The 18,314-nt window shown below is 42.7% G+C and overlaps 1 protein-coding gene across 7 annotated transcripts in view; it reads left to right on the top strand.

The window, feature by feature from the left end:
• Window positions 1-10,163, top strand: part of LOC110214195 (jerky protein homolog) — a 31,495-nt gene extending 21,332 nt beyond the window's left edge. For 4 of the 7 annotated variants that reach the window (XM_078153788.1, XM_078153787.1, XM_078153786.1 and 1 more), the window contains 4 exons: window positions 194-288; window positions 2,787-2,913; window positions 4,450-4,551; window positions 7,507-10,163. In XM_078153788.1, coding sequence (XP_078009914.1) covers window positions 250-288; window positions 2,787-2,913; window positions 4,450-4,551; window positions 7,507-8,495 — 1,257 coding nt within the window. In that variant the 5' untranslated portion in view covers window positions 194-249 and the 3' untranslated portion in view covers window positions 8,496-10,163. Of the gene's footprint in view, window positions 1-193; window positions 289-2,770; window positions 2,914-4,449; window positions 4,552-7,506 lie in introns of those variants that run through there. The other 3 variants (XM_078153790.1, XM_078153793.1, XM_078153792.1) reach the window with 3 other exon arrangements.
• The last annotated feature ends 8,151 nt before the right edge of the window (window positions 10,164-18,314 follow it).

Below are 18,314 nucleotides of genomic sequence, written 5' to 3'. Positions count from 1 at the left end.
TTTTATAACTGCCCCTCCCCCTCATAATTTAAGACATGACAAGGTATAGAGGGAGGGGAGGGAGGAGAGGGAGAGTTGTAGTTGTTCTTGGTATCTCCAAATCCTCTAACGGGAATGGAAATGTTAGCATGAGTTAATGGAGGAATCTCAAACGAAGACTGATTTTACTCATGGTAACTTTCTCCTCTCTCAGCTTCTGCTCATCTTGGGCCTACCCTTTTCCTAGAGGGAAGTCCAAGAGACCAGGTGATGGCAGCTACTACAATCTTCCCCACAGCCAGGCCCCAGGTGAGCTGTCCTTCCCGAGATCTTATGGCTGTTTCCTGAGTGTGGCCCCAGCTCCTTCAGCTTTGAGCTTCTCTGCTCAACAAATCTCACTTAGGGCTCAAGCTCTAAGTACTTTATGTAATGAGTGTTGGGATTGGAGTCAGAAAAACCTGAGTTCAAATCTGTCCTCACATATTTACTAGCTGTGTGACCCTGGGCAAGTCACAACCTCTGTTTGCCTCAGTTTCCTCATTAAAAAAATGTTCATAATAAACCCTAACCTGTGGGTTGATTGTGAGGATAAAATGAAATATTTTTAAAGTTCTTTGCAAACATTAAATCATATTTATAAATATGTTAGCAGATACTACTATTTAGTATCTGCTGCTGCTACTACTACTGTTAGTCCTCTTCCTCCTCCTCCTACTACTGAAGAGGCTGGGACTATCTTGATATCAAGAGTTCCAGCTCTGCTACCTATGTATCCTGTGATATTAGAACACATCTGTCCTTTCAGTTTCCTCCTTTGTGAAATAAGGTTAGATTAGAGGATCTCATAAGGCCTTAGAATATAAAAGGCCCCTTCTCATACTAAAATTTATGAATGTAGGAGGAACTTCATATGGATAACTTCTTGGTGTCTTGGTGACTTCCCTCCCTGCCCCATGACTCTACATTCAGATATGTTTCCCTAGTCTCCCTTTGTGTAGTTATAGACTAGGGGTGGGTGGTAGGTAAAAACCCTATTGCCTGATTTCGGAATCTGATATCTGAGATGTTTTAATAACCTAGCATTAGGAAGTAGATTAAGCACAGATTGAGTATATTAGGGATAACTCACTAGCTGTGTAGCTCTGGGCAAGTCACTTAACCCCAATTACCTCACCAAAAAAACAAAACAAAACTAGTATATTGGGGACAAACAGATCATCTGGCTCAAGAGTTGTACCAGGTCAAACCTAAATCCATTTAACACCTTTATATTGTACTTTCTAGAAACAAAACACATGCACGTGCACACACACACACACACACACACACACGTACATGTATAATATACACATATATAAAATATTTAAAATATGCATAGTAACTATATGTAATTGTATATGTTTTATATGTAAATGTGTATACATTACATATAAATATACATACATATACTTATGTATAAATTTATACACAAAAGGTACAGGAAATTCATGGGGAATATATATTACATGTGTATATACACACATATGTACACATGTGCATGTGTGCATTCTCATGATTCTCCTATAACTTTTTTTTTTAGATTAATGGTTTTGTCTTGTGAATGACTTGCTCCCAACCCAGAACATTGTTCCTTAGTAGTTGATTTCCATGGTTTGCTGTTGCAGAAAAGATTGAGATTCTGGTGGCTAGCATTTTCATGAAGAGCTTTTTCAGATTTAGCTAACTGGTCATTATATGGCAGACATACAGTCTGTCGCCAGGCCTGTTCTTGAACCCTTACCAGCTTGGTGTAAGTTGTCATACTTTAAACTCCGCTGGAATATCCTCTGAGAACCTAGGAATGGGTATTTAGTATAGCTACAATGACCTGTGAAGTACCCTTATTGCTATTCTAGGACTGAGGCCCAGGTTGAATGATTTGCCCAAAATTACATGGCTAGTAATTAGGAGAACCAAGGCTCAAACTCATTTCCTGACTCTAAGGCTGGTGCTCTTTCCATTATAGCATGTTGCCTCTTTAGCTCAACAGGAAACTAGTAGTCATCATAGTTTTTCCACTGTCTTATTAACTAGGAATTTCAAATTTTGACTGTTGCCCCCAGAGAATTGTGTATAGCTGGATTTTACATAGTAATCCATTATAATTTTTAAACACATTAATTCACTTGTTCCTTCATAAAGAATATCCTCCTATCCTCACTGGAGGTCAAGCTGAGGAGGAGAGAGGGGTTGCCTAAGATAACTAAATGGGTGACATCTCTAAACGTAGGAGACGTAATGCCCAGTGTTTTCTAGGGCTCTGGAGGATTTGGGGAAAGGGAGGTGCTGGGATCTTTCTGCTGCACTCCTCGGTGCTTGCCTGGGGTGTTTGTTTCCTCTGGGTTATTAGTAACCTGGAGGAAGTCAAAATGGGTTTCCATCTCAGGTCGTCTCTGCAGGGCTTCCCACCACATAGATAAGTATGCAGAGAACCTTTTCCACCGTCAGACTCCTCCTCTCTTCTTTCTTTCTGATGCTGCCCCCCCCCCCCCAGGCGTAGAGGGAAAGAGCACTAGACATGGAGTCAAAGTACCTGGGTGTAGATCTCAGCTCTGCCACTGTATCAGGGCACATGATCACGGACAGGTTATCTCAACTCCCCTGGGCCAGAATCTCCTCTTTTGTAAAATGAGGGTGTTGGGTTAGATGGATTCTGAGGGCCTTTCTAGCTCAAAGTCATGTGATCCTACGAACGCCTATGAATCCTTTCCTTTCTCTCCCACTCTTGCCTCCTATGGCATTGTCCTAGCAGGAACGTGTTGTTTCAGGGGTTGCTGAACTTCGAAGACGTGGCAGTAACCTTCAGTCGGGAGGAATGGGGGTATCTGAATCCTGCCCAGAGGAGCCTGTACAGGGATGTGATGCTGGAGAACTTTGGGAACATGGGTTTGTTGGGTAAGGATTCTCCCAGCTCCCTGCCCCACTGACTCAGATTCTGCTTATGCTGGTCCTCCCCATGATGATAGATGTGGAAACTCCAGAAGCCTCCACTGAGTTTTGTCAAGGATGGAGATTCCTAACCTTCTTGTATTCCAGACGTACGTGTGTTTCTAAGGAGCGCATCTCTGTTGAGGGGAATGGTTAGTTCCTTAGTACTGGAAGCTATTGAGTCGGGGTTAACCTGGGGTCTGTGACTTTGTTATTTAAAATATTTTGATAACTACATTTCAAAAAACTCAGTCTCCTTTGTAATACTGTGTATTTTATTTTATGCATTTAAAAACATAATTCTGAGAAGGAGTCCATAGGCTTCACCACAGTGTCCAAGGGGTCCGTGACACATAAATAAGCCCTGCCCTAGAGGTAGTATGGCAGGTAGAGTATTGGACTTGGGACTGAAGACTTGGGTTTGAATTCTGGCCCTTCTGTTTACTAGGTATATGATCTGGGACAAGTCATTTAACCACTATGATCGTTAATTTCTTCATCTGTAAAATAGGAATAATAATTCTTACACTATCGATTGCACCAGGTTATTCTGAGGTTCCTATGAGGTAAAGCCCAATAGATATGGAATACTGCTTTCCTGCCTTCATGTCCAAAACTCTGCTGTGCCATACAAACCAAGAGTGTTCCCTGCTCTTTTTAAAGAGCGTATCCCCGAGGCCTAAGAACGTGTTCACCCCTGTTGTTACTAAATATGTGGTACTAAAGGGGAAAAGACAGAATTAGACATTTTAAAATAGTAATAATAATCTCCCATTTCTATAGTGCTTTAAGGTGCAGAAAACACTTTTTCCCTCCAGCAGCCCTGTGAGATAAGTGGAATACAATTATTATCCTCATTTACATATAAGGACTTTGAAACTCAAGGTAGAGTAACTTGTCCCAGGTCCTGTAGCGAGGAAGCAGCCTATCTAGGATTCAAGCGCAGGCCTACCAACCGCAAGCCCAGTGTTGGCTCCACTCTATCATCTGTAAAAATAGAATCCCAGAGGGAGATTGTAGATGTGGCCAAGGGCACGTCGACATGGCAAATCCAGGCCTTGATGCTGGGTGTTCAGAGCTCTTGGCCCTCTAGAATCCTAGAATCTTAGCAGCTTGAGAATGATAAGGGTCTTTAGAGACCATCTAGTCTGACCCTTCAGTTTATGGAAGCTTGATGGTTGCTTGAACCCCAGTAGTAAGTGACAGATTTGGTATTCGAACACAAGTGCTTAAATCCTAAATCCAGCATTCTTTCTACTGTGCTGCCTCTCCATTATTTAATCTAATGCTTCTTCCATAGAAGCATTAGAAAATAAATGTAAAAATTGTCAAAACTTTCAAGTTGCACTTGTAGAAACCTCCTTGGCCTGACTGATTAATTATCTTTGTCAAGACTTCCTTGTTCTGCCCCAGACGAGGGGGGGGGGGGAATGGCTGGGGATTACAAGGGGAAGCTGAGTTCTCCATGCATACCATCCTCTCCCTTTTCCTTCATGTGACCAGGGCTCCCCATCTCCAAACCTGAGCTGATCTGCATGTTGGAGCGAGGGGAAGAACCCTGGAGCTTGGATCCACAGAGAACTGAAGAAAGAAAATTCCAAGGGGGTGAGTGAAGTTTCTGGCCTAATCAGTCAGACTGGAGTCAGAGCGAAGGAACGGCCAAGCTTCTTGGGTCATGGGCTCACACGTTTGAGGTTTGGACAGCTATCCAGGGCAACCTCATTGGCAGACGTGGGTCTGATTGATTAGTAACTGGCACTTATCTGGCACTTTAGGTTGGCAGAATGCTTCCTGTACATTATTTCATTTGATCATCACAGCCATGTGACAAGGTCAGTTCTGTAGTAGTGATTATCCCCATTTTACAAACGACAAAACTGAAGCCAGGGGAAGTGAAATGACTTGGCCAGGTTGTCATAGCTAGTTGTGTGAGAAGTATTCAGGACTCAGGTCTTCTGGTGAAGTTCGGAAATGAAGAAGGGGGAGCTCATAGTAGAGGAATGTCATTCACTTTGTGTTTTGCTTAAAGACCTCCAGTGAAGGAGAACCCATTGCCTACCAAATCATCCTCCCGTTTTTAGAAAGCTGTAATTATTTGAAAGTTTTTCTTTTATTAAGCCTAAAACTACCTCTCTGCAACCCCTACTCATTGTTCCTTATTCTGCCCTTGGTGAACAAAACAGTTGGGATTCCTTTTCCATGTCCCTCCATTAAGTCCTCTCTTCTCCAGACTAAACCTTTCCAGGGCCTTCAGACAATCCTTATATGGCATGAACTCAAGACCCCTCACCATCCCTGTCTCTGTGGGAGGCTGAGTAGCTCACCTGTGTTCTTCCTTAAGTTGAGTGGACAAACCGAGCCTGATCCTGCATTTGTGCTGGGCCCAGAACAGAAGGTACCATGAGGGCTGCCTCCCTAGTCTCTGTTGCCATGCTGCCTGAGGTCCCAACAGCTTTGATTATCCTGTCCTTCCCCTCATGGCTTGTTTGCAGCCTCCTTCTGACATAGAAGTTGTGAGCTGGGGGAGGAATGGTCAGTCACCTATCTATAGCATCTTAAGGTTTATGAAACACTTTCCTCACAGCCATCCTATATGCTTTCAAGTGCATACTTATGAGACTCCATGTTACAGATTATGAATCTGCGTCTCCAAGATGTTAAGTCGGCCAGGTTAGAGAGTCGGGATTCAAATTCAGGTCCTCTGACCCCCAAATCCAGGGCTATTTGCAATGTATAACACTTCGTCTTCCACACAGGGCTATTTTTTTAATCTTAAAAAAAAATGTAGAATTCTTTCAAATAACATTCTTGACTTAAAATACAGTGAAAAAAGTAATCTAGGCAGAGTGGTGCATTCCTGTAATCCCTTCCTTCAAGGAGCTCATATGATATATGCATTAGAAAGTTGGAAAATCAGCTGCTTTTTGTTCTGTTACTGATTAGAGAGATCAGTAAAGGTTTCATATAGGAGGTGGTATATCAGTTACACTTTAAAGGCTGGTAGCATTCATTCAACAAATAAGGGAGGTAAGTGAGGCTATTCTGGGCATAGGGAATAATATGAGCAAAAACATCAAGGTGGGAGAATTCAGGGTCTGTTCTAGAAGCAAAGTATAATCTGGGTTGGGGGGTACATAGATTATCTAGAGAGGAGTCCTGTAAGAGAAATCTGGAAAGACTGGATAATCTAACAGTGTAAATGGCCTTTAATATTAGGGGAAAGAGTCTGAATTTAATAAGCAGTATAGAGCCAGTGAAGAATTTTGAGCAGAGAAATGCTGTGACCATTTTTCTGCATATGAAAGATTATAAGTAAATTGTATATATGTATGGATTGGAAGAAAGAAGAGAATAGAAGCAGGAAAACCTGTTCACAGGCTATCATAATACCTTAGATAGACAGTAATTTGAGTTGTGGTAATGGGACTAGAGAAGAGAGGGTGTGGTTGCTAGAGTGATTGTGGAGATGAAATGTCTAACTTGGGGCAACTGACTAGATCTAACAGGTGAGGGAGGGAGAAACATTTAAAAAAAACAAAGTTTTTGAATGTGGGAGAAGAAGGATGGTGGTGCTACAGACAGAAATGATGATGTTATAATAGGTTTCAGGCTTAGAAGAAACTATGTAATAAGCATAGTTTGGGCAATACTGACTTTGAGTTGCCAGATGGAGATGGACTTGTATGGCTGAAGCTCTGGAGAGAGGACGAGTGAATCTAGAGACAGCAGTCATCTGCCTGAAGGTGGGATTTGTTTTGTTGGAGTGAATAGGATGGCCGAGGAAGAGACCGTAGAAGAGAGGACTGAAGACAGGACCTTGAGGAACATATGCATTAAGGAGTGAGGAAAAAGATGAAGAACCACATAAGCTGAGAAGTAAGCTGTAAGAGAGAAAAGAGAAGAACCAGGGGCATCTTGTGTTTCTGTGGTCAATGGAAGATTGTAGGTGATGGTTAATGGTATCAGAAACTTCAGAGAAATCAAGGAGGAAGAGAACTGCAAATTGAATGTAACAGTGAACAAATCACTGGTGACCATGAAGAGGAGTTTCGGTAGATGGTTGGAGTGGAAATCACATTGCAAGGGTTTGGGGAGACGGATGATAACGAAATTGAGACACTGTGTTGAGACAACTTCTTCAAGACATTTAGTAGTGGAGGGGCAGGAGAGGGTTGGGTTGGTACCTTTATGGATAGGGAAGATAGAGGAAAGCCTTGTTAGACCTGAGGACACTTGAGCATGTTTGTAGGCAGAGGAAATCAAGATGAAAAAAGCAAGCTAGAAATGGAAGGTGGGAGACAGGGAGAAGAACCCTCTGCACATTGCGTGCTGACCGTTCCCTTCCTCCTCACTTCCCTCCCACCACATGCATCCCTACATTGCCATTCTTGCCCTTCCTTTCCCATCCTCTCCTCAGATTGTAAGGCCTTTTTTGAGAACCACTGATGGGCAAAGTATTAGTAACATGACATTTCCCATGTGATGATGCTAGTTTCAGCAGTTTTCTCAGCCTCAGAACAGGGCACAGCTGACATCTGTGTATTGTTTTTATATTTTCAGATTGTGAAGCCAGGACTGAGAACAAGGAGTTGATATTAAAACAGGAAATTTCTGAAGAAGTTGACTCGAAAGGAGAAATATTAGAAGTACTTTTAGGTGGGGTTCCTCAGGATCTACTGTTTGAAGAATCCTGTGAACTTGAGGACCATTTAGAGAGGCAAATGGAAAATCTGGTTGGGGAGAGAGAGGGCACTTTCCTGTCCCAGCAGAGAAGTTCAAAACAAATGACAGCTGCCTACCAGGAAACTCCAAGAGAAGACAGTGACCACGTAGTGACATATCATAAATCTCCTGCAGGACAGAGACCTTACAAATGTGATACGTGTGGCCAAGGCTTCAAACGCAACTCTGATCTTATGAAACATGAGAAAATGCATAGTGGGGAAAAGCCCTATGAATGTAATGAATGTGGGAAAGCTTTTAGTTGGAGTTCAGCCCTTATTCAGCACCAGAGAATTCACACTGGAGAGAAACCTTATGAGTGTAAGGAATGTGGGAAAGCCTTTGGGTGGAGCTCGGAGCTTATTCGACACCAGAGAATTCACACTGGAGAGCGGCCCTATGAGTGTAGTGAATGTGGGAAAGCTTTTGTTAGAAGCTCAGCTCTCATTCAGCATCAGCGGATACATACTGGTGAGAAACCCTATGAATGTAATGTTTGTGGGAAAACCTTCCGTCACAGGCCAACACTTGTTTACCATCAGGGAATTCATACTGGGGAGAAACCCTATGGGTGTAGTGTATGTGGGAAAGCCTTTACCCAGAGCACTACCCTTATTGAACATAGAAGAATTCACACTGGAGAGAAGCCCTATGAATGTAATGAGTGTGGAAAAGCCTTCAGTAGGAACTCGGCCCTTATTCAACACCAGCTAATTCATACTGGAGAGAAACCTCATAAGTGTAATGATTGTGGGAAAGCTTTCCGTCACAGGTCAGCTCTTATTTATCATCAGAATTCATACTGGCGAGGAACTCTTTGGATGTAATGGAAATTTGGAGGCCTTCAGCCTATTTCTCATATGTTATCACCACTTATCTCATATTTTATAACTGGAGAATTCACACCACAGGAAAATCCAACCTACATGAAGCACTAGGCATGCCTTTCATCACAGGTCAATTGCTGTCATTGAAATTCAGCATTGTAAATTAGATGTTTCCATCACAGTAAAGGGATTTGGGTGTTAGAGAGTTTGCCTAAAACATACTTTAGTTCTTCAATAAGCAGTGCCTCATTTAGGTAGCTACTAGGCTTTCCAGGTCCTTTTTCCAATTTTTCACTGGTCTGTCCTCACTTAGAAGGTCATAGGTTAATGACCACATTCACTCTTTTTTAATATTTACTAGGAACAGCTCTGTTTTAACCACTCCCCAAGTTTTCTTGGCCTGATGCATTTCACACGTCTTCCAGAGCAATGAGATTTTGTGCAGAGCTTAGTTCTCTGTTCTTCCTTTTCTTTGTTTTTACAGTTATTAGTTTCTTTTTAGAAACCTGTGGTTTGTCCTCTTCCCCTAATTTGCCAGTTTTGTAAACTAGACATTCTTTTTGGAATGACACATTGAATCAGCACTTTACAATCTGACTTCTTAAAGAAGTCAGTCTGTTTGTTTTTTAACAAAACCAAACACAATTTAAACAAAGTTAAACCATCAGATGCTTCAAATATATTAGAAAAATAAAACAGATGTCTTCTTTGTATTTGTTGATAAGGGAGATCCCTTAGTGAAAGCACAGAACTTGACCAGCATCTGAAAAGTCACACCATACAAACATGTGAACGGTATTAATTTGTGAGCCTTGTAGCTCTAAGAATTCACATTGAGCCAACACCGTTAATAACTGTAAGCTCACAAGCAGGGCAGGTGAGCCCTATGGAGCCCCAAATTCAGTATCACATGCAAATAAACTACTGATTAATGTTTGTTGATTGGCTGTCTGAAAGAAAAAATTCTTTGATAATGTTTCTATCTTACCCTCATAGAACAACAGTGAAGGGAAAGCTTTAGAAATTAGGATTCATCCCCACCAAATATTTCTGTGTTGGGAAGATAGGGCAGGGCACGATAACTTGTCTTTACAGTTCCTACTCAGAGGGACTGTGTGTGCTGTCAGTTCCGTACGATCTGAAAGGAGGCTGATGCCTAGAACAAGGACTTAATACTTAATGTCTGTTTGAGAAATAAGATGATGAACTTTTGATAAGTAGAAGGCCAAGTGCGGTGCCCTCCAGGCAACTATAAGAGATATAGCAGCCTGGGAAGGTTAGGACTGGAGATACAAATTTGGGAGCCATCCACAAATGGAATAGGGCCAAGTATTCTAAAGTTTTGTGCCACCATTTAACTGCAGTCAGGCTATAATCTGAGAGATTGTTAACATTCCTGTGGGGAGCATACACATTCAGTACAGTAATGTTCCTGAAGGCTTAAGATTCTGCAGATGGGTAGAATATTCCTATTTTTTTTGGTGTTTAGCACTTGTTTCTGAACTCCAGAAATGAAGACATTTGGGTTTAATTGCACTAGGTTAAAACCATAATGATAAATGTAAGGCCAGCTGGAGAAGGGGGTGAGGGAGAAAAGTAAACCTGCTGTAACTGTCACTGTTTGATATATGATTAACAATAAAATGACTTGTGATATGTGTGATTTGATGTAGTGTGTATCAGTATTGTAATTTTGTTCTTAACTCACTCTGAGGGTGAACCACTGAATCAATAGGGTGGATATCTAATACAGCAGCGAACTCAGTGAGGAAAGAGTATTTGTGAATTACTCTAGAGATACAGCATGGTATGTTAGAAAGATTGGGAACTAGGGAACCCAGATTCCAGTCCTGCTTTTGCCACTACTTATATGACTTTGGGCCAGTCACTTAACCTCTGAGCCTCAGTTTCCTCATTTGTGGAATGAGACTAGATTAGAGTAAATGATCCTTAAGGCCCCTTAAAGCTCTAAAAAGACTTCTGGCCTGCTTTTGGATCAAACTTACCATGTATGACTGAACTGATTTTGTGTTGGTTAGACTGGGAAAGAACATTTATTTTCTCCCCTTTTCTCCTTCCTGCACCTTGATCAGCTTCATTGGTGGTGTAAGAAATGTGGTGATGCCTGCAGTGGGGAATTTTGTTCCTTCTCTTTTCTTACAACTGTGATGTCACCAAGAGGAGCTGGTCAAGCTACATTCCAGGGAACGTTACTGACTGCTGATCCCTGTCTCCATGCTCCCCTCCCTGTCCAGCTCAGCCCTGCCCAGTCACAGAATCTCGGAGTTGGAAAAGACTTCAGGGTCCCTGTAATCCCACTCGTATGTGAATCAGTATACCCTCTTAAATATCCCCAATAAGTGATCATTCTGTTTCTGTTTGAGTCATCTCCTAAGGCAGTCAGCTCATCTTTGAGTCAGTTTTCTCCTACACGGAGCCTAAATATGCCTCTGCAAATGTAATCCTATTTGTAGTTCTGCCATCTGGGACTGAGCAAAAGAAGTTCAGTCTTACCCACGATATCCCTTCCAGTGCTTGAAGACAGCTATGATGTGGTACTTCACTGGAGTTCTCACTTCTCAAGCTGAAGATTTCTGATTCCTTTCACCATACTCCAATGCCGTGGTCTCCCATCCTCTCAACACCCAGGTTACCCTACTGTGGATACTCTCCAACTCAGTATCATTCCTAGAACATGGTGCTCATAACCAAACAATATTTAACATGTGATCTGACCAGGGCAAAGGACAATAGGTCTGTCTCTTATTTTGGATTAGAATCAAGTTCCTCTGACTCTATATCCAGTGTCTTTTCCACACTTTCATCCTACTTCTTTGTCTAAGTTGACATGCATCTATTAAAGATTAAACTTTGTATCTGGTCACAGAATCGTGGAATTGGAAAGGACTTCGGAATCCAGCTAGTTCAGCACAGCATAAGCAGGTGGTCATCTAGTCTTTAAAACCTTAAATGGGGTGGGGGGGTGGGGGGGGAGAGAAAAACCAAATACCTTCCAAAGCAACCCGTTCCACTTTTTATAGCTCTGATAACTAGGAGGTTTTCCCTTACATCAAGCCTCATCTGCCTCTGTAATTTCCCACTTATTCTCCCTCATTCAATCCTCTGGCATCAGAATAATTCTGATCCCTATTTTAGATGATAATTCTTAAGATACGATCCAATACTGAGAGGGCTAAGATAAGTAGAAGAAAGTTACTATTTCCCTTTTGAATCTTCTCCAGTCTAAACATCTGGTTTTTTTGATCAACCTTGGATGGCAGGGTCTCATCCTAGTTGGCCTCACAATAGTCCCCCACCTTTTCAGTGTCCTTCCTATTATGTGCAGAATGGAACATAATATTTCAGATTTGGTTAGACCGAAGCAAAAAACAGTGGGATTATCACCTCCCTCATTCTGGAAACTATTTTTTTTGGGGGGGGCAATTGGGGTTAAGTGACTTGCCCAGGGTCACACAGCTAGTAAGTGTCAAGTATTTGGTCTGAGGTGGGATTTGAACTCTGGTCCTCCTGACTTCAGGGCCAGTGCTCTATCCACTGGACAGCCTAGCTGCCCCTTGGAAACTATTTTCTTAATGCAACTTAAGATCAGTTTGGTTTTTCTTTCTTTTTTTTCCTGCTATGTCACAAAACTCAAATGGTGCTTGCAATTCACTAGAAACTGCCCTCCCTTTCCGCATCTTGAAATATGGCTGTCAGTGTACTACCCTTTTTTTCTGACTTCACTCTTGATGGCATGTATGGATCCCTTTATCATTGCATGGGGCAGAAGAATGAGATGCATCCTTCTCACAGGGTTAAACTCCATCCTTTATGAGAAGAGCCTCATACTCCTTTTATAACTCTAGATGTACAGTAGGCCTTCCCTTCTGTCTGTCACGTTCTTCAAACTTCCCAAGATCTGCCTCAATTTAGTAGTCAAGTGGAGGTTGCTTTAGTGGGGGAAGAGCCTGAATGCATGGAGGCCAATTAGGAGGCTATTGTAATAATCCAGGTGAAAGATGATGAGAGCTTGTTTTGGAGTGGGAGCCAAATAAGTAGAGAGAAAGGGATAGATGCAAGAGATGTGGAAGTAGAAATAACAAGATGGAAATTAATTAGAAGAGCATAACAATGAGGATGACTGAGGTTGTGAACTGAGTAGAAATAGGAATGGTGATATCCTCAACAGAAATAAGAAAGTTAGGAAGAAGGGATGGTTTTGAGGGGAAAGAAAATGAATTATGTTTTGGACATGTTAGGTTTAAGATACCTGCAGAACACCTAGTTGGAAATGTTCATTAAGCAATGGGTATGGAACTGTAGTTCAAGAGAGAGACTAGGACTGGATATACAGATCTAGGAGTGATGTTCATAGAGGTGACTTTGAACAAGTAGGAATTGATGAGGTCACTGGGAGAGTATAGAGGGAAAAGATCCAAGACAGAGTGCCTATGACGTACCCCAATATACACTGAAGCCTGGCAGAGGGGGAGAATGGAGCCTTAATGATAGTCCAAAAAAGGAGACTAAGAAACAATGAGATAAGTAGAAAAACCAAGAGAGAGCAGTATAATGAAAACCTAGAAAAAGAGATTGTTTGGGAGGAAAGGATAGTCGGCAGTGTCAGATGCTTCAGAGAGGTCAAGTAAGATGAGAGCCAAGAAGAGGCTATTGTGTTTAGCTATTAAGAGACCATTGGTAACCTTGGAGAGGCACTTTCACTTGAGGTTAGAAGACAGATAGCAAGGTGTTGAGAAATGTGTGAGAGGGGAAGGAGTACAGGCAACAAATACAGATGACTTTTTGTAGGAGTTTTGTTATGGAAGGGAAAAGCAATATTTGATGATAAGTTGGAAGGAATAGTTGGGTTGAGTATTTGGTTTAAGGTTTGGGGGAGACTTGGGCATGTTTGAAGGGATCAGGGAAGAAACCAGTAGAAAAGGAGAGGTTGAAGATTAGGGAGAGAGTGGGGAATGATCTGGAGAAGATGGGATCAAGGATACAAGTAGAAGGGTCTGGGCAAGGAGAAGGACCACCTCTTCATTCAGAGACTGAAGTGAAGGAGGTATTAGGGGAAAATGTCTGAGTGATATGAGATGAGGAGGTGGGGAGAAGGAAGGTCTCAGAAAGTGGCCTCAGTTTGGGAGAAAGAGTGAAGTAAGAGGTGGAGTCCTCAGATGAGAGGGAAGAGAGAGTGAGTGCAATTGGAAGCTTTTGTAAGTCTGGAGGACTGCTTATTAAGAATGTTGCAGAGGGAATTCCTTGTTGGGTATGAGTTGGAATGGATGATCTACTGGGTCTCCTCAAACTCTGAGAATACATGCTCCGTGTAGTTTTTTCTAACACTATAGAGAGTTCAGAAGCATTCTCTTAGTCCTCTGGTAGTACACCCTTTCTAGTCCATGTCCTCCACAACCTTTCTCCCTAATTGATGGGTACCCCCTGAGTTTCTAGGGTTTTTTTTGCCACTGCAGAAAGAGATATATTGAGCATTTTTGTTGTATAAATGTGTCATTTTCTTCTTTCTTTGATCTTTTTGGGGGTATCAGCTTAGCAGTGGTGTCACTGAGTCAAATGCAGTTTGGTAGCTTTGGGGGTATAGTTATCAGTTGCTTTCCAGAATAGCTGGACCAATTCACAACTACCCCAGAATACATTAATGTGCCTGTTTTCCCACAGTCCCTCCAACATTTGTCAGGCCCCGTCATTGACATTGCCAGGTAGAATGGGTGCGAAGTAGAATCTGAGTTGCTTTAATTTTAATTTCTCTATTAATGAGTTGAAGCATTTTTAATATAGTATAGATAGTTTGAATTTCTTCCTTTGAAAATACCTGTCTATGTCCCTTGACCATTTATCAATTGAGAAAACCCTTTCATCTTTAATCTCTTCTTGCGCTTCTTGTGTCTTCTGGCACTAATGCACCACTGTTAGCATTGAGACTCTCTCTGTCTGCCGTCATCACTGAACAATCTGTCCTCATTGTACTTCATACTATTTCATGTAAGCCTTTTCTAGATCTTGATGGTTGTCATCCACCAGCCTCCGTGTTATTCTCTTTTTTTCTCAATAGACTTTTGCACTAGATTCACGGTCTTCCTTTTCACCCCTTCCCCTACATCATACTTGGTGACTTCAGTATTTGTGATCATGACCCTTTTAACACTCTGTCCTCTTTCATCATCCTTCTCAACCTTTAGGACCTCCTTGTCCATTCTGCCCTAACTACCCACAGGGGCAGTCACTGAATTGGAGGGGACCTCAGAAGACATCTAGTCTGACAGCAGAATCTCCTCTATGACACACCCTACATGAGACCATCCTACTTCTGAACAGTCTTTCTTTGAGCACAGAAAGTCCCTGGGGCCAATGGGCTCAAACTTAAAGTACAATATTAATAAGACCTGTGTGTAAGAGGATACATGTGACAGAGGGATATCTTCTGACTTCTTGTCTGGATGTCCTTTTCTCCCTTCCTGGAGTCTTTGTGAAGTCCCTAATTAGCTGTAGCTCTGAGCTGGGTTCTAATATTGGGGCTTTTATAGAGTCCAAAGCTGCCACTTCTCCCCATCGCAAGGGGTCTTGATCTCTGAAGTCAGTCAATCAGTAAGCATTTATTAAGCACTTACTGTTTGCTAGGCACAGTACCGAGCACTGCGGATACTCAGAAAGACAGAATTCAGCCCCTGCTTTTGAGAAGCTTAAAATCTAATGAAAGGAGACAATACGCAAACAACTTTGTACAAACAAGTTATATACAGAATACATTGGAGATAATCAACAGAGGGAAGGCAGTAGCATTAAAGGGGGATCGGGAATGTCTTCTTGTAGAAGATGGGACTTCTGACTGAGACTTGAAGAAAGCCGGGGAAGCTAGGAAGTAGAGATTAAGGGGGACTCCTGGCATGGGGAGTCAGTGAAAATGTTTGGAGACAGGAGATGGGGAACGTTCTGTTTGAGAAGCAGCAAGGAGGCCAGAATCACTGGATCTCAGAGGGGGTAGTAGAGGATGTGAAGTATGAGACGACTATTGAGGTAGGAAGAGGCCTGTGTATGGAGGGCCTGATAAGCCAAGCGGAGGTTTTATAGTTGACCCTGGAGGATGCTGTTGTTATACTCCACTTTCTTTTCAGATTTGCCTGCATATGCTTCCTCCATCATTGGCTACTTCAGCTCTATCAGGCACTGTTACTGCTTCCTTCTGATCGGTTCTCTGGATCTCCTAAACTCTGACAACCCCTCTTGGAATACTTGTTTGTCTAACATTAGGAAAGAATAAACACGAGTTAGGGCAGGTAGGTGGTGCACTGGATAGAGCACCGGCCCTGGATTCAGGAGTTCAAATCTGGCCTCAGACACATAACACTTACTAGCTGTGTGACCCTGCGCAAGTCATTTAACCCCATTGCCTAGCCAAAAATAAACAAATAAATAAATAGGTAAACAAACAAATAAATAAATGAAGATGAGTTAGTGAGATTCTGGACTCATTCTCCCAGAATAAGACAGGTTATTTTACCCCTCAAGGTTCTAGGCATATGCCTGAAGTTCCAGGGGAGTCTTTCTCTGATACTTTAGCTTAAGCCCCCTTTCCAGCGTGCTCTCTCCACTATTCACTACTAGTGAATAGTGCCAGTTTCATTTAATTAATCAGCATCAATTAACTTTTACAAAGGGATTCTTACTGTGAAAATATAGCGAGAACAGAAAGTACAAGCATTTCCCCCAAAACACTGGGTCCCACGTCCCTATACCACCTCAGACTCTGGGAAGAGTGGACTCAGATTTGACACAGTTTCTACATAGCATTTGTCCCACAAAGTTCGCTTCCAAATGCTGTATGGCCTATGGATGGACGAGTCCAAATCTCTGCTAACTTTGCTGTTCTCTGGGGTTTTCGGATCTTCTGGGATCTTCACCCCATGCCATTCGGCTTTTGGGAAATCCTGGCCCGGACTTCAGCTCCTAGAATTCAGGTGGCTTGCTCTCCTGACCTTTTGAAGCTCACAAGGCCAGCACCATCTTTAGGCTCCTTTATGTAAAATCGGGAGAGAATAGATACAACAGCAAGGCCAAAGACTCTGATGGGGAGATAAAGGCCTGAAGGCACTCTCCCCACTGAGGGCCTAGTCCTTGCCTCCTCACTTGAACGCAGCCGGGCAGGAAGGAGGACCGTCCCACTTTGGCCAGTGAATGCCTTTTGAATGTACTCCAGTTCTGGCTATCCAGACAGTCCACAATCTTGCTCTTCACCCTGTGGTTGTGAATGCTCCAGATCAAGGAGTAGTATGCGTTACACAACCTCACCTTCTTCTGTGAGGGGCATTATTGTGCCTGTGCACCAGCCCCAGTTATACACAAAAGAAACAGTCGCCACGTGCTCAGGTTTGCCAGAGCGCCCAGGTGGGAGCTAGGGCAGCCCCTCCTTCCCTTACCCAGCAGTTTGTAGGAGTACTTGCTCCACTCCTCAGCGGGAAGCGAGAGACTGAATGATGCCCAAGTCTCACCTTTGCTGTGCACACTCAGTTCTGGCTTATCAGTTTTCCTGCTCCCCAGCCAATTCAATGACTTTTCCTCATCACATAGCATCAACCCTGAGTCACAGTCGCCAGAAACTGGCTCCCCAAAATTGACGCATTGGAATTGCCACAGGCAGGAATGTCTTTGTGTGCTTCAAGGACGGGGCACTGATCTCGTACTTACTGATATCCTCCCTAACATGTGGAACACAGAACCGAACACAGGGCCTCAGATGTGATCGGACTGGGGCAGGCAGGTTGGATTAACACGTCCTTAGTGCTTGACCCGATGCTTGTCTTAATGCAGCCTCAGATTTCCTCTTATGTCTCACAATATTGACTGATATTTGTTTATAGTTCAGGCAGCGTGGAGTGGTGGATGGAGAGCTACCCTCGGAGTCAGGTTGAGCTGGGTTCCTGTGTGACCCTGGTCAGGTCACTTCACTCCTTAATGCTCAGGCAACTCTCTAAGACTAAATGTTGAAGAGCTGCTACCGATCTGTACTGGTGGAAGGAGTTTCCTCTCCAAAGTGCTCCCTACATCGATGAAATCATAGATCTGGACCACTACTGGGTAGCACAGTGGCTAGAGCATAGCACCTGGAGACCTGAGTTCAAATCCAACCCCAAATACTAACTATGGGCATATCATTTAATCACTATTTGCCTCTCTTTCCTCTTTTGTAAAACAGGGATAATAGCACCTACTTTACAGGGTTATTGTGAGGATCAAATGAGAAAATATTTTATAAAGCTCTTTGCAAATCTTATGTTGTTCAGTTTGTTTGTTTTTTTTTAGTTGTTTCTGACTCTTTGTGACCCCATTTGAGGTTTTCTTGGCAAAGATACTGGAGTGGTTTGCCATTTCCTTCTCCAGCTCATTTGCAGATAAGGAAACTGAGGCAAACAGAATTAAGTGACATGCCCAATATTGCACAGCTAGTCTTTATATAAATATCAGTTGCTATTACTACTAAAATTAAAATTGTTACTACCACTACCACTGCCGCTGCTGCTGCTGCTGCTGCTACTACTACTACTACTACTACTACTACTACTACATCTTGGTCAATTAATAGCATTTAATGGATTGAGTCCAGGGTTCTAACCTGTCAAGAACTTTTTGACACCTGACTCTCATCCAATGTGTTAGTTATTCCTTCTTACAATTTATCCTCATGTCTTCCAAAACTTCAGACCTCCATTCACAACCTTCTGAATCTTCTCCCCTCCTGCCTGCCCTCTACCCTTTCCTCCCTTCCACCCTTTCCTTCCCTTCTCTCCCTTCCACCCTCCTCTC

The sequence above is a fragment of the Phascolarctos cinereus genome, unplaced genomic scaffold (assembly GCF_003287225.1).
Source record: "Phascolarctos cinereus isolate Bilbo 61053 unplaced genomic scaffold, phaCin_HiC Scaffold_4;HRSCAF=312, whole genome shotgun sequence".
NCBI classification, from domain to species: domain Eukaryota; kingdom Metazoa; phylum Chordata; class Mammalia; order Diprotodontia; family Phascolarctidae; genus Phascolarctos; species Phascolarctos cinereus.
Note: the sequence above shows the minus strand (reverse complement) of the source record. Positions and strands in the feature narration are given on the sequence as shown.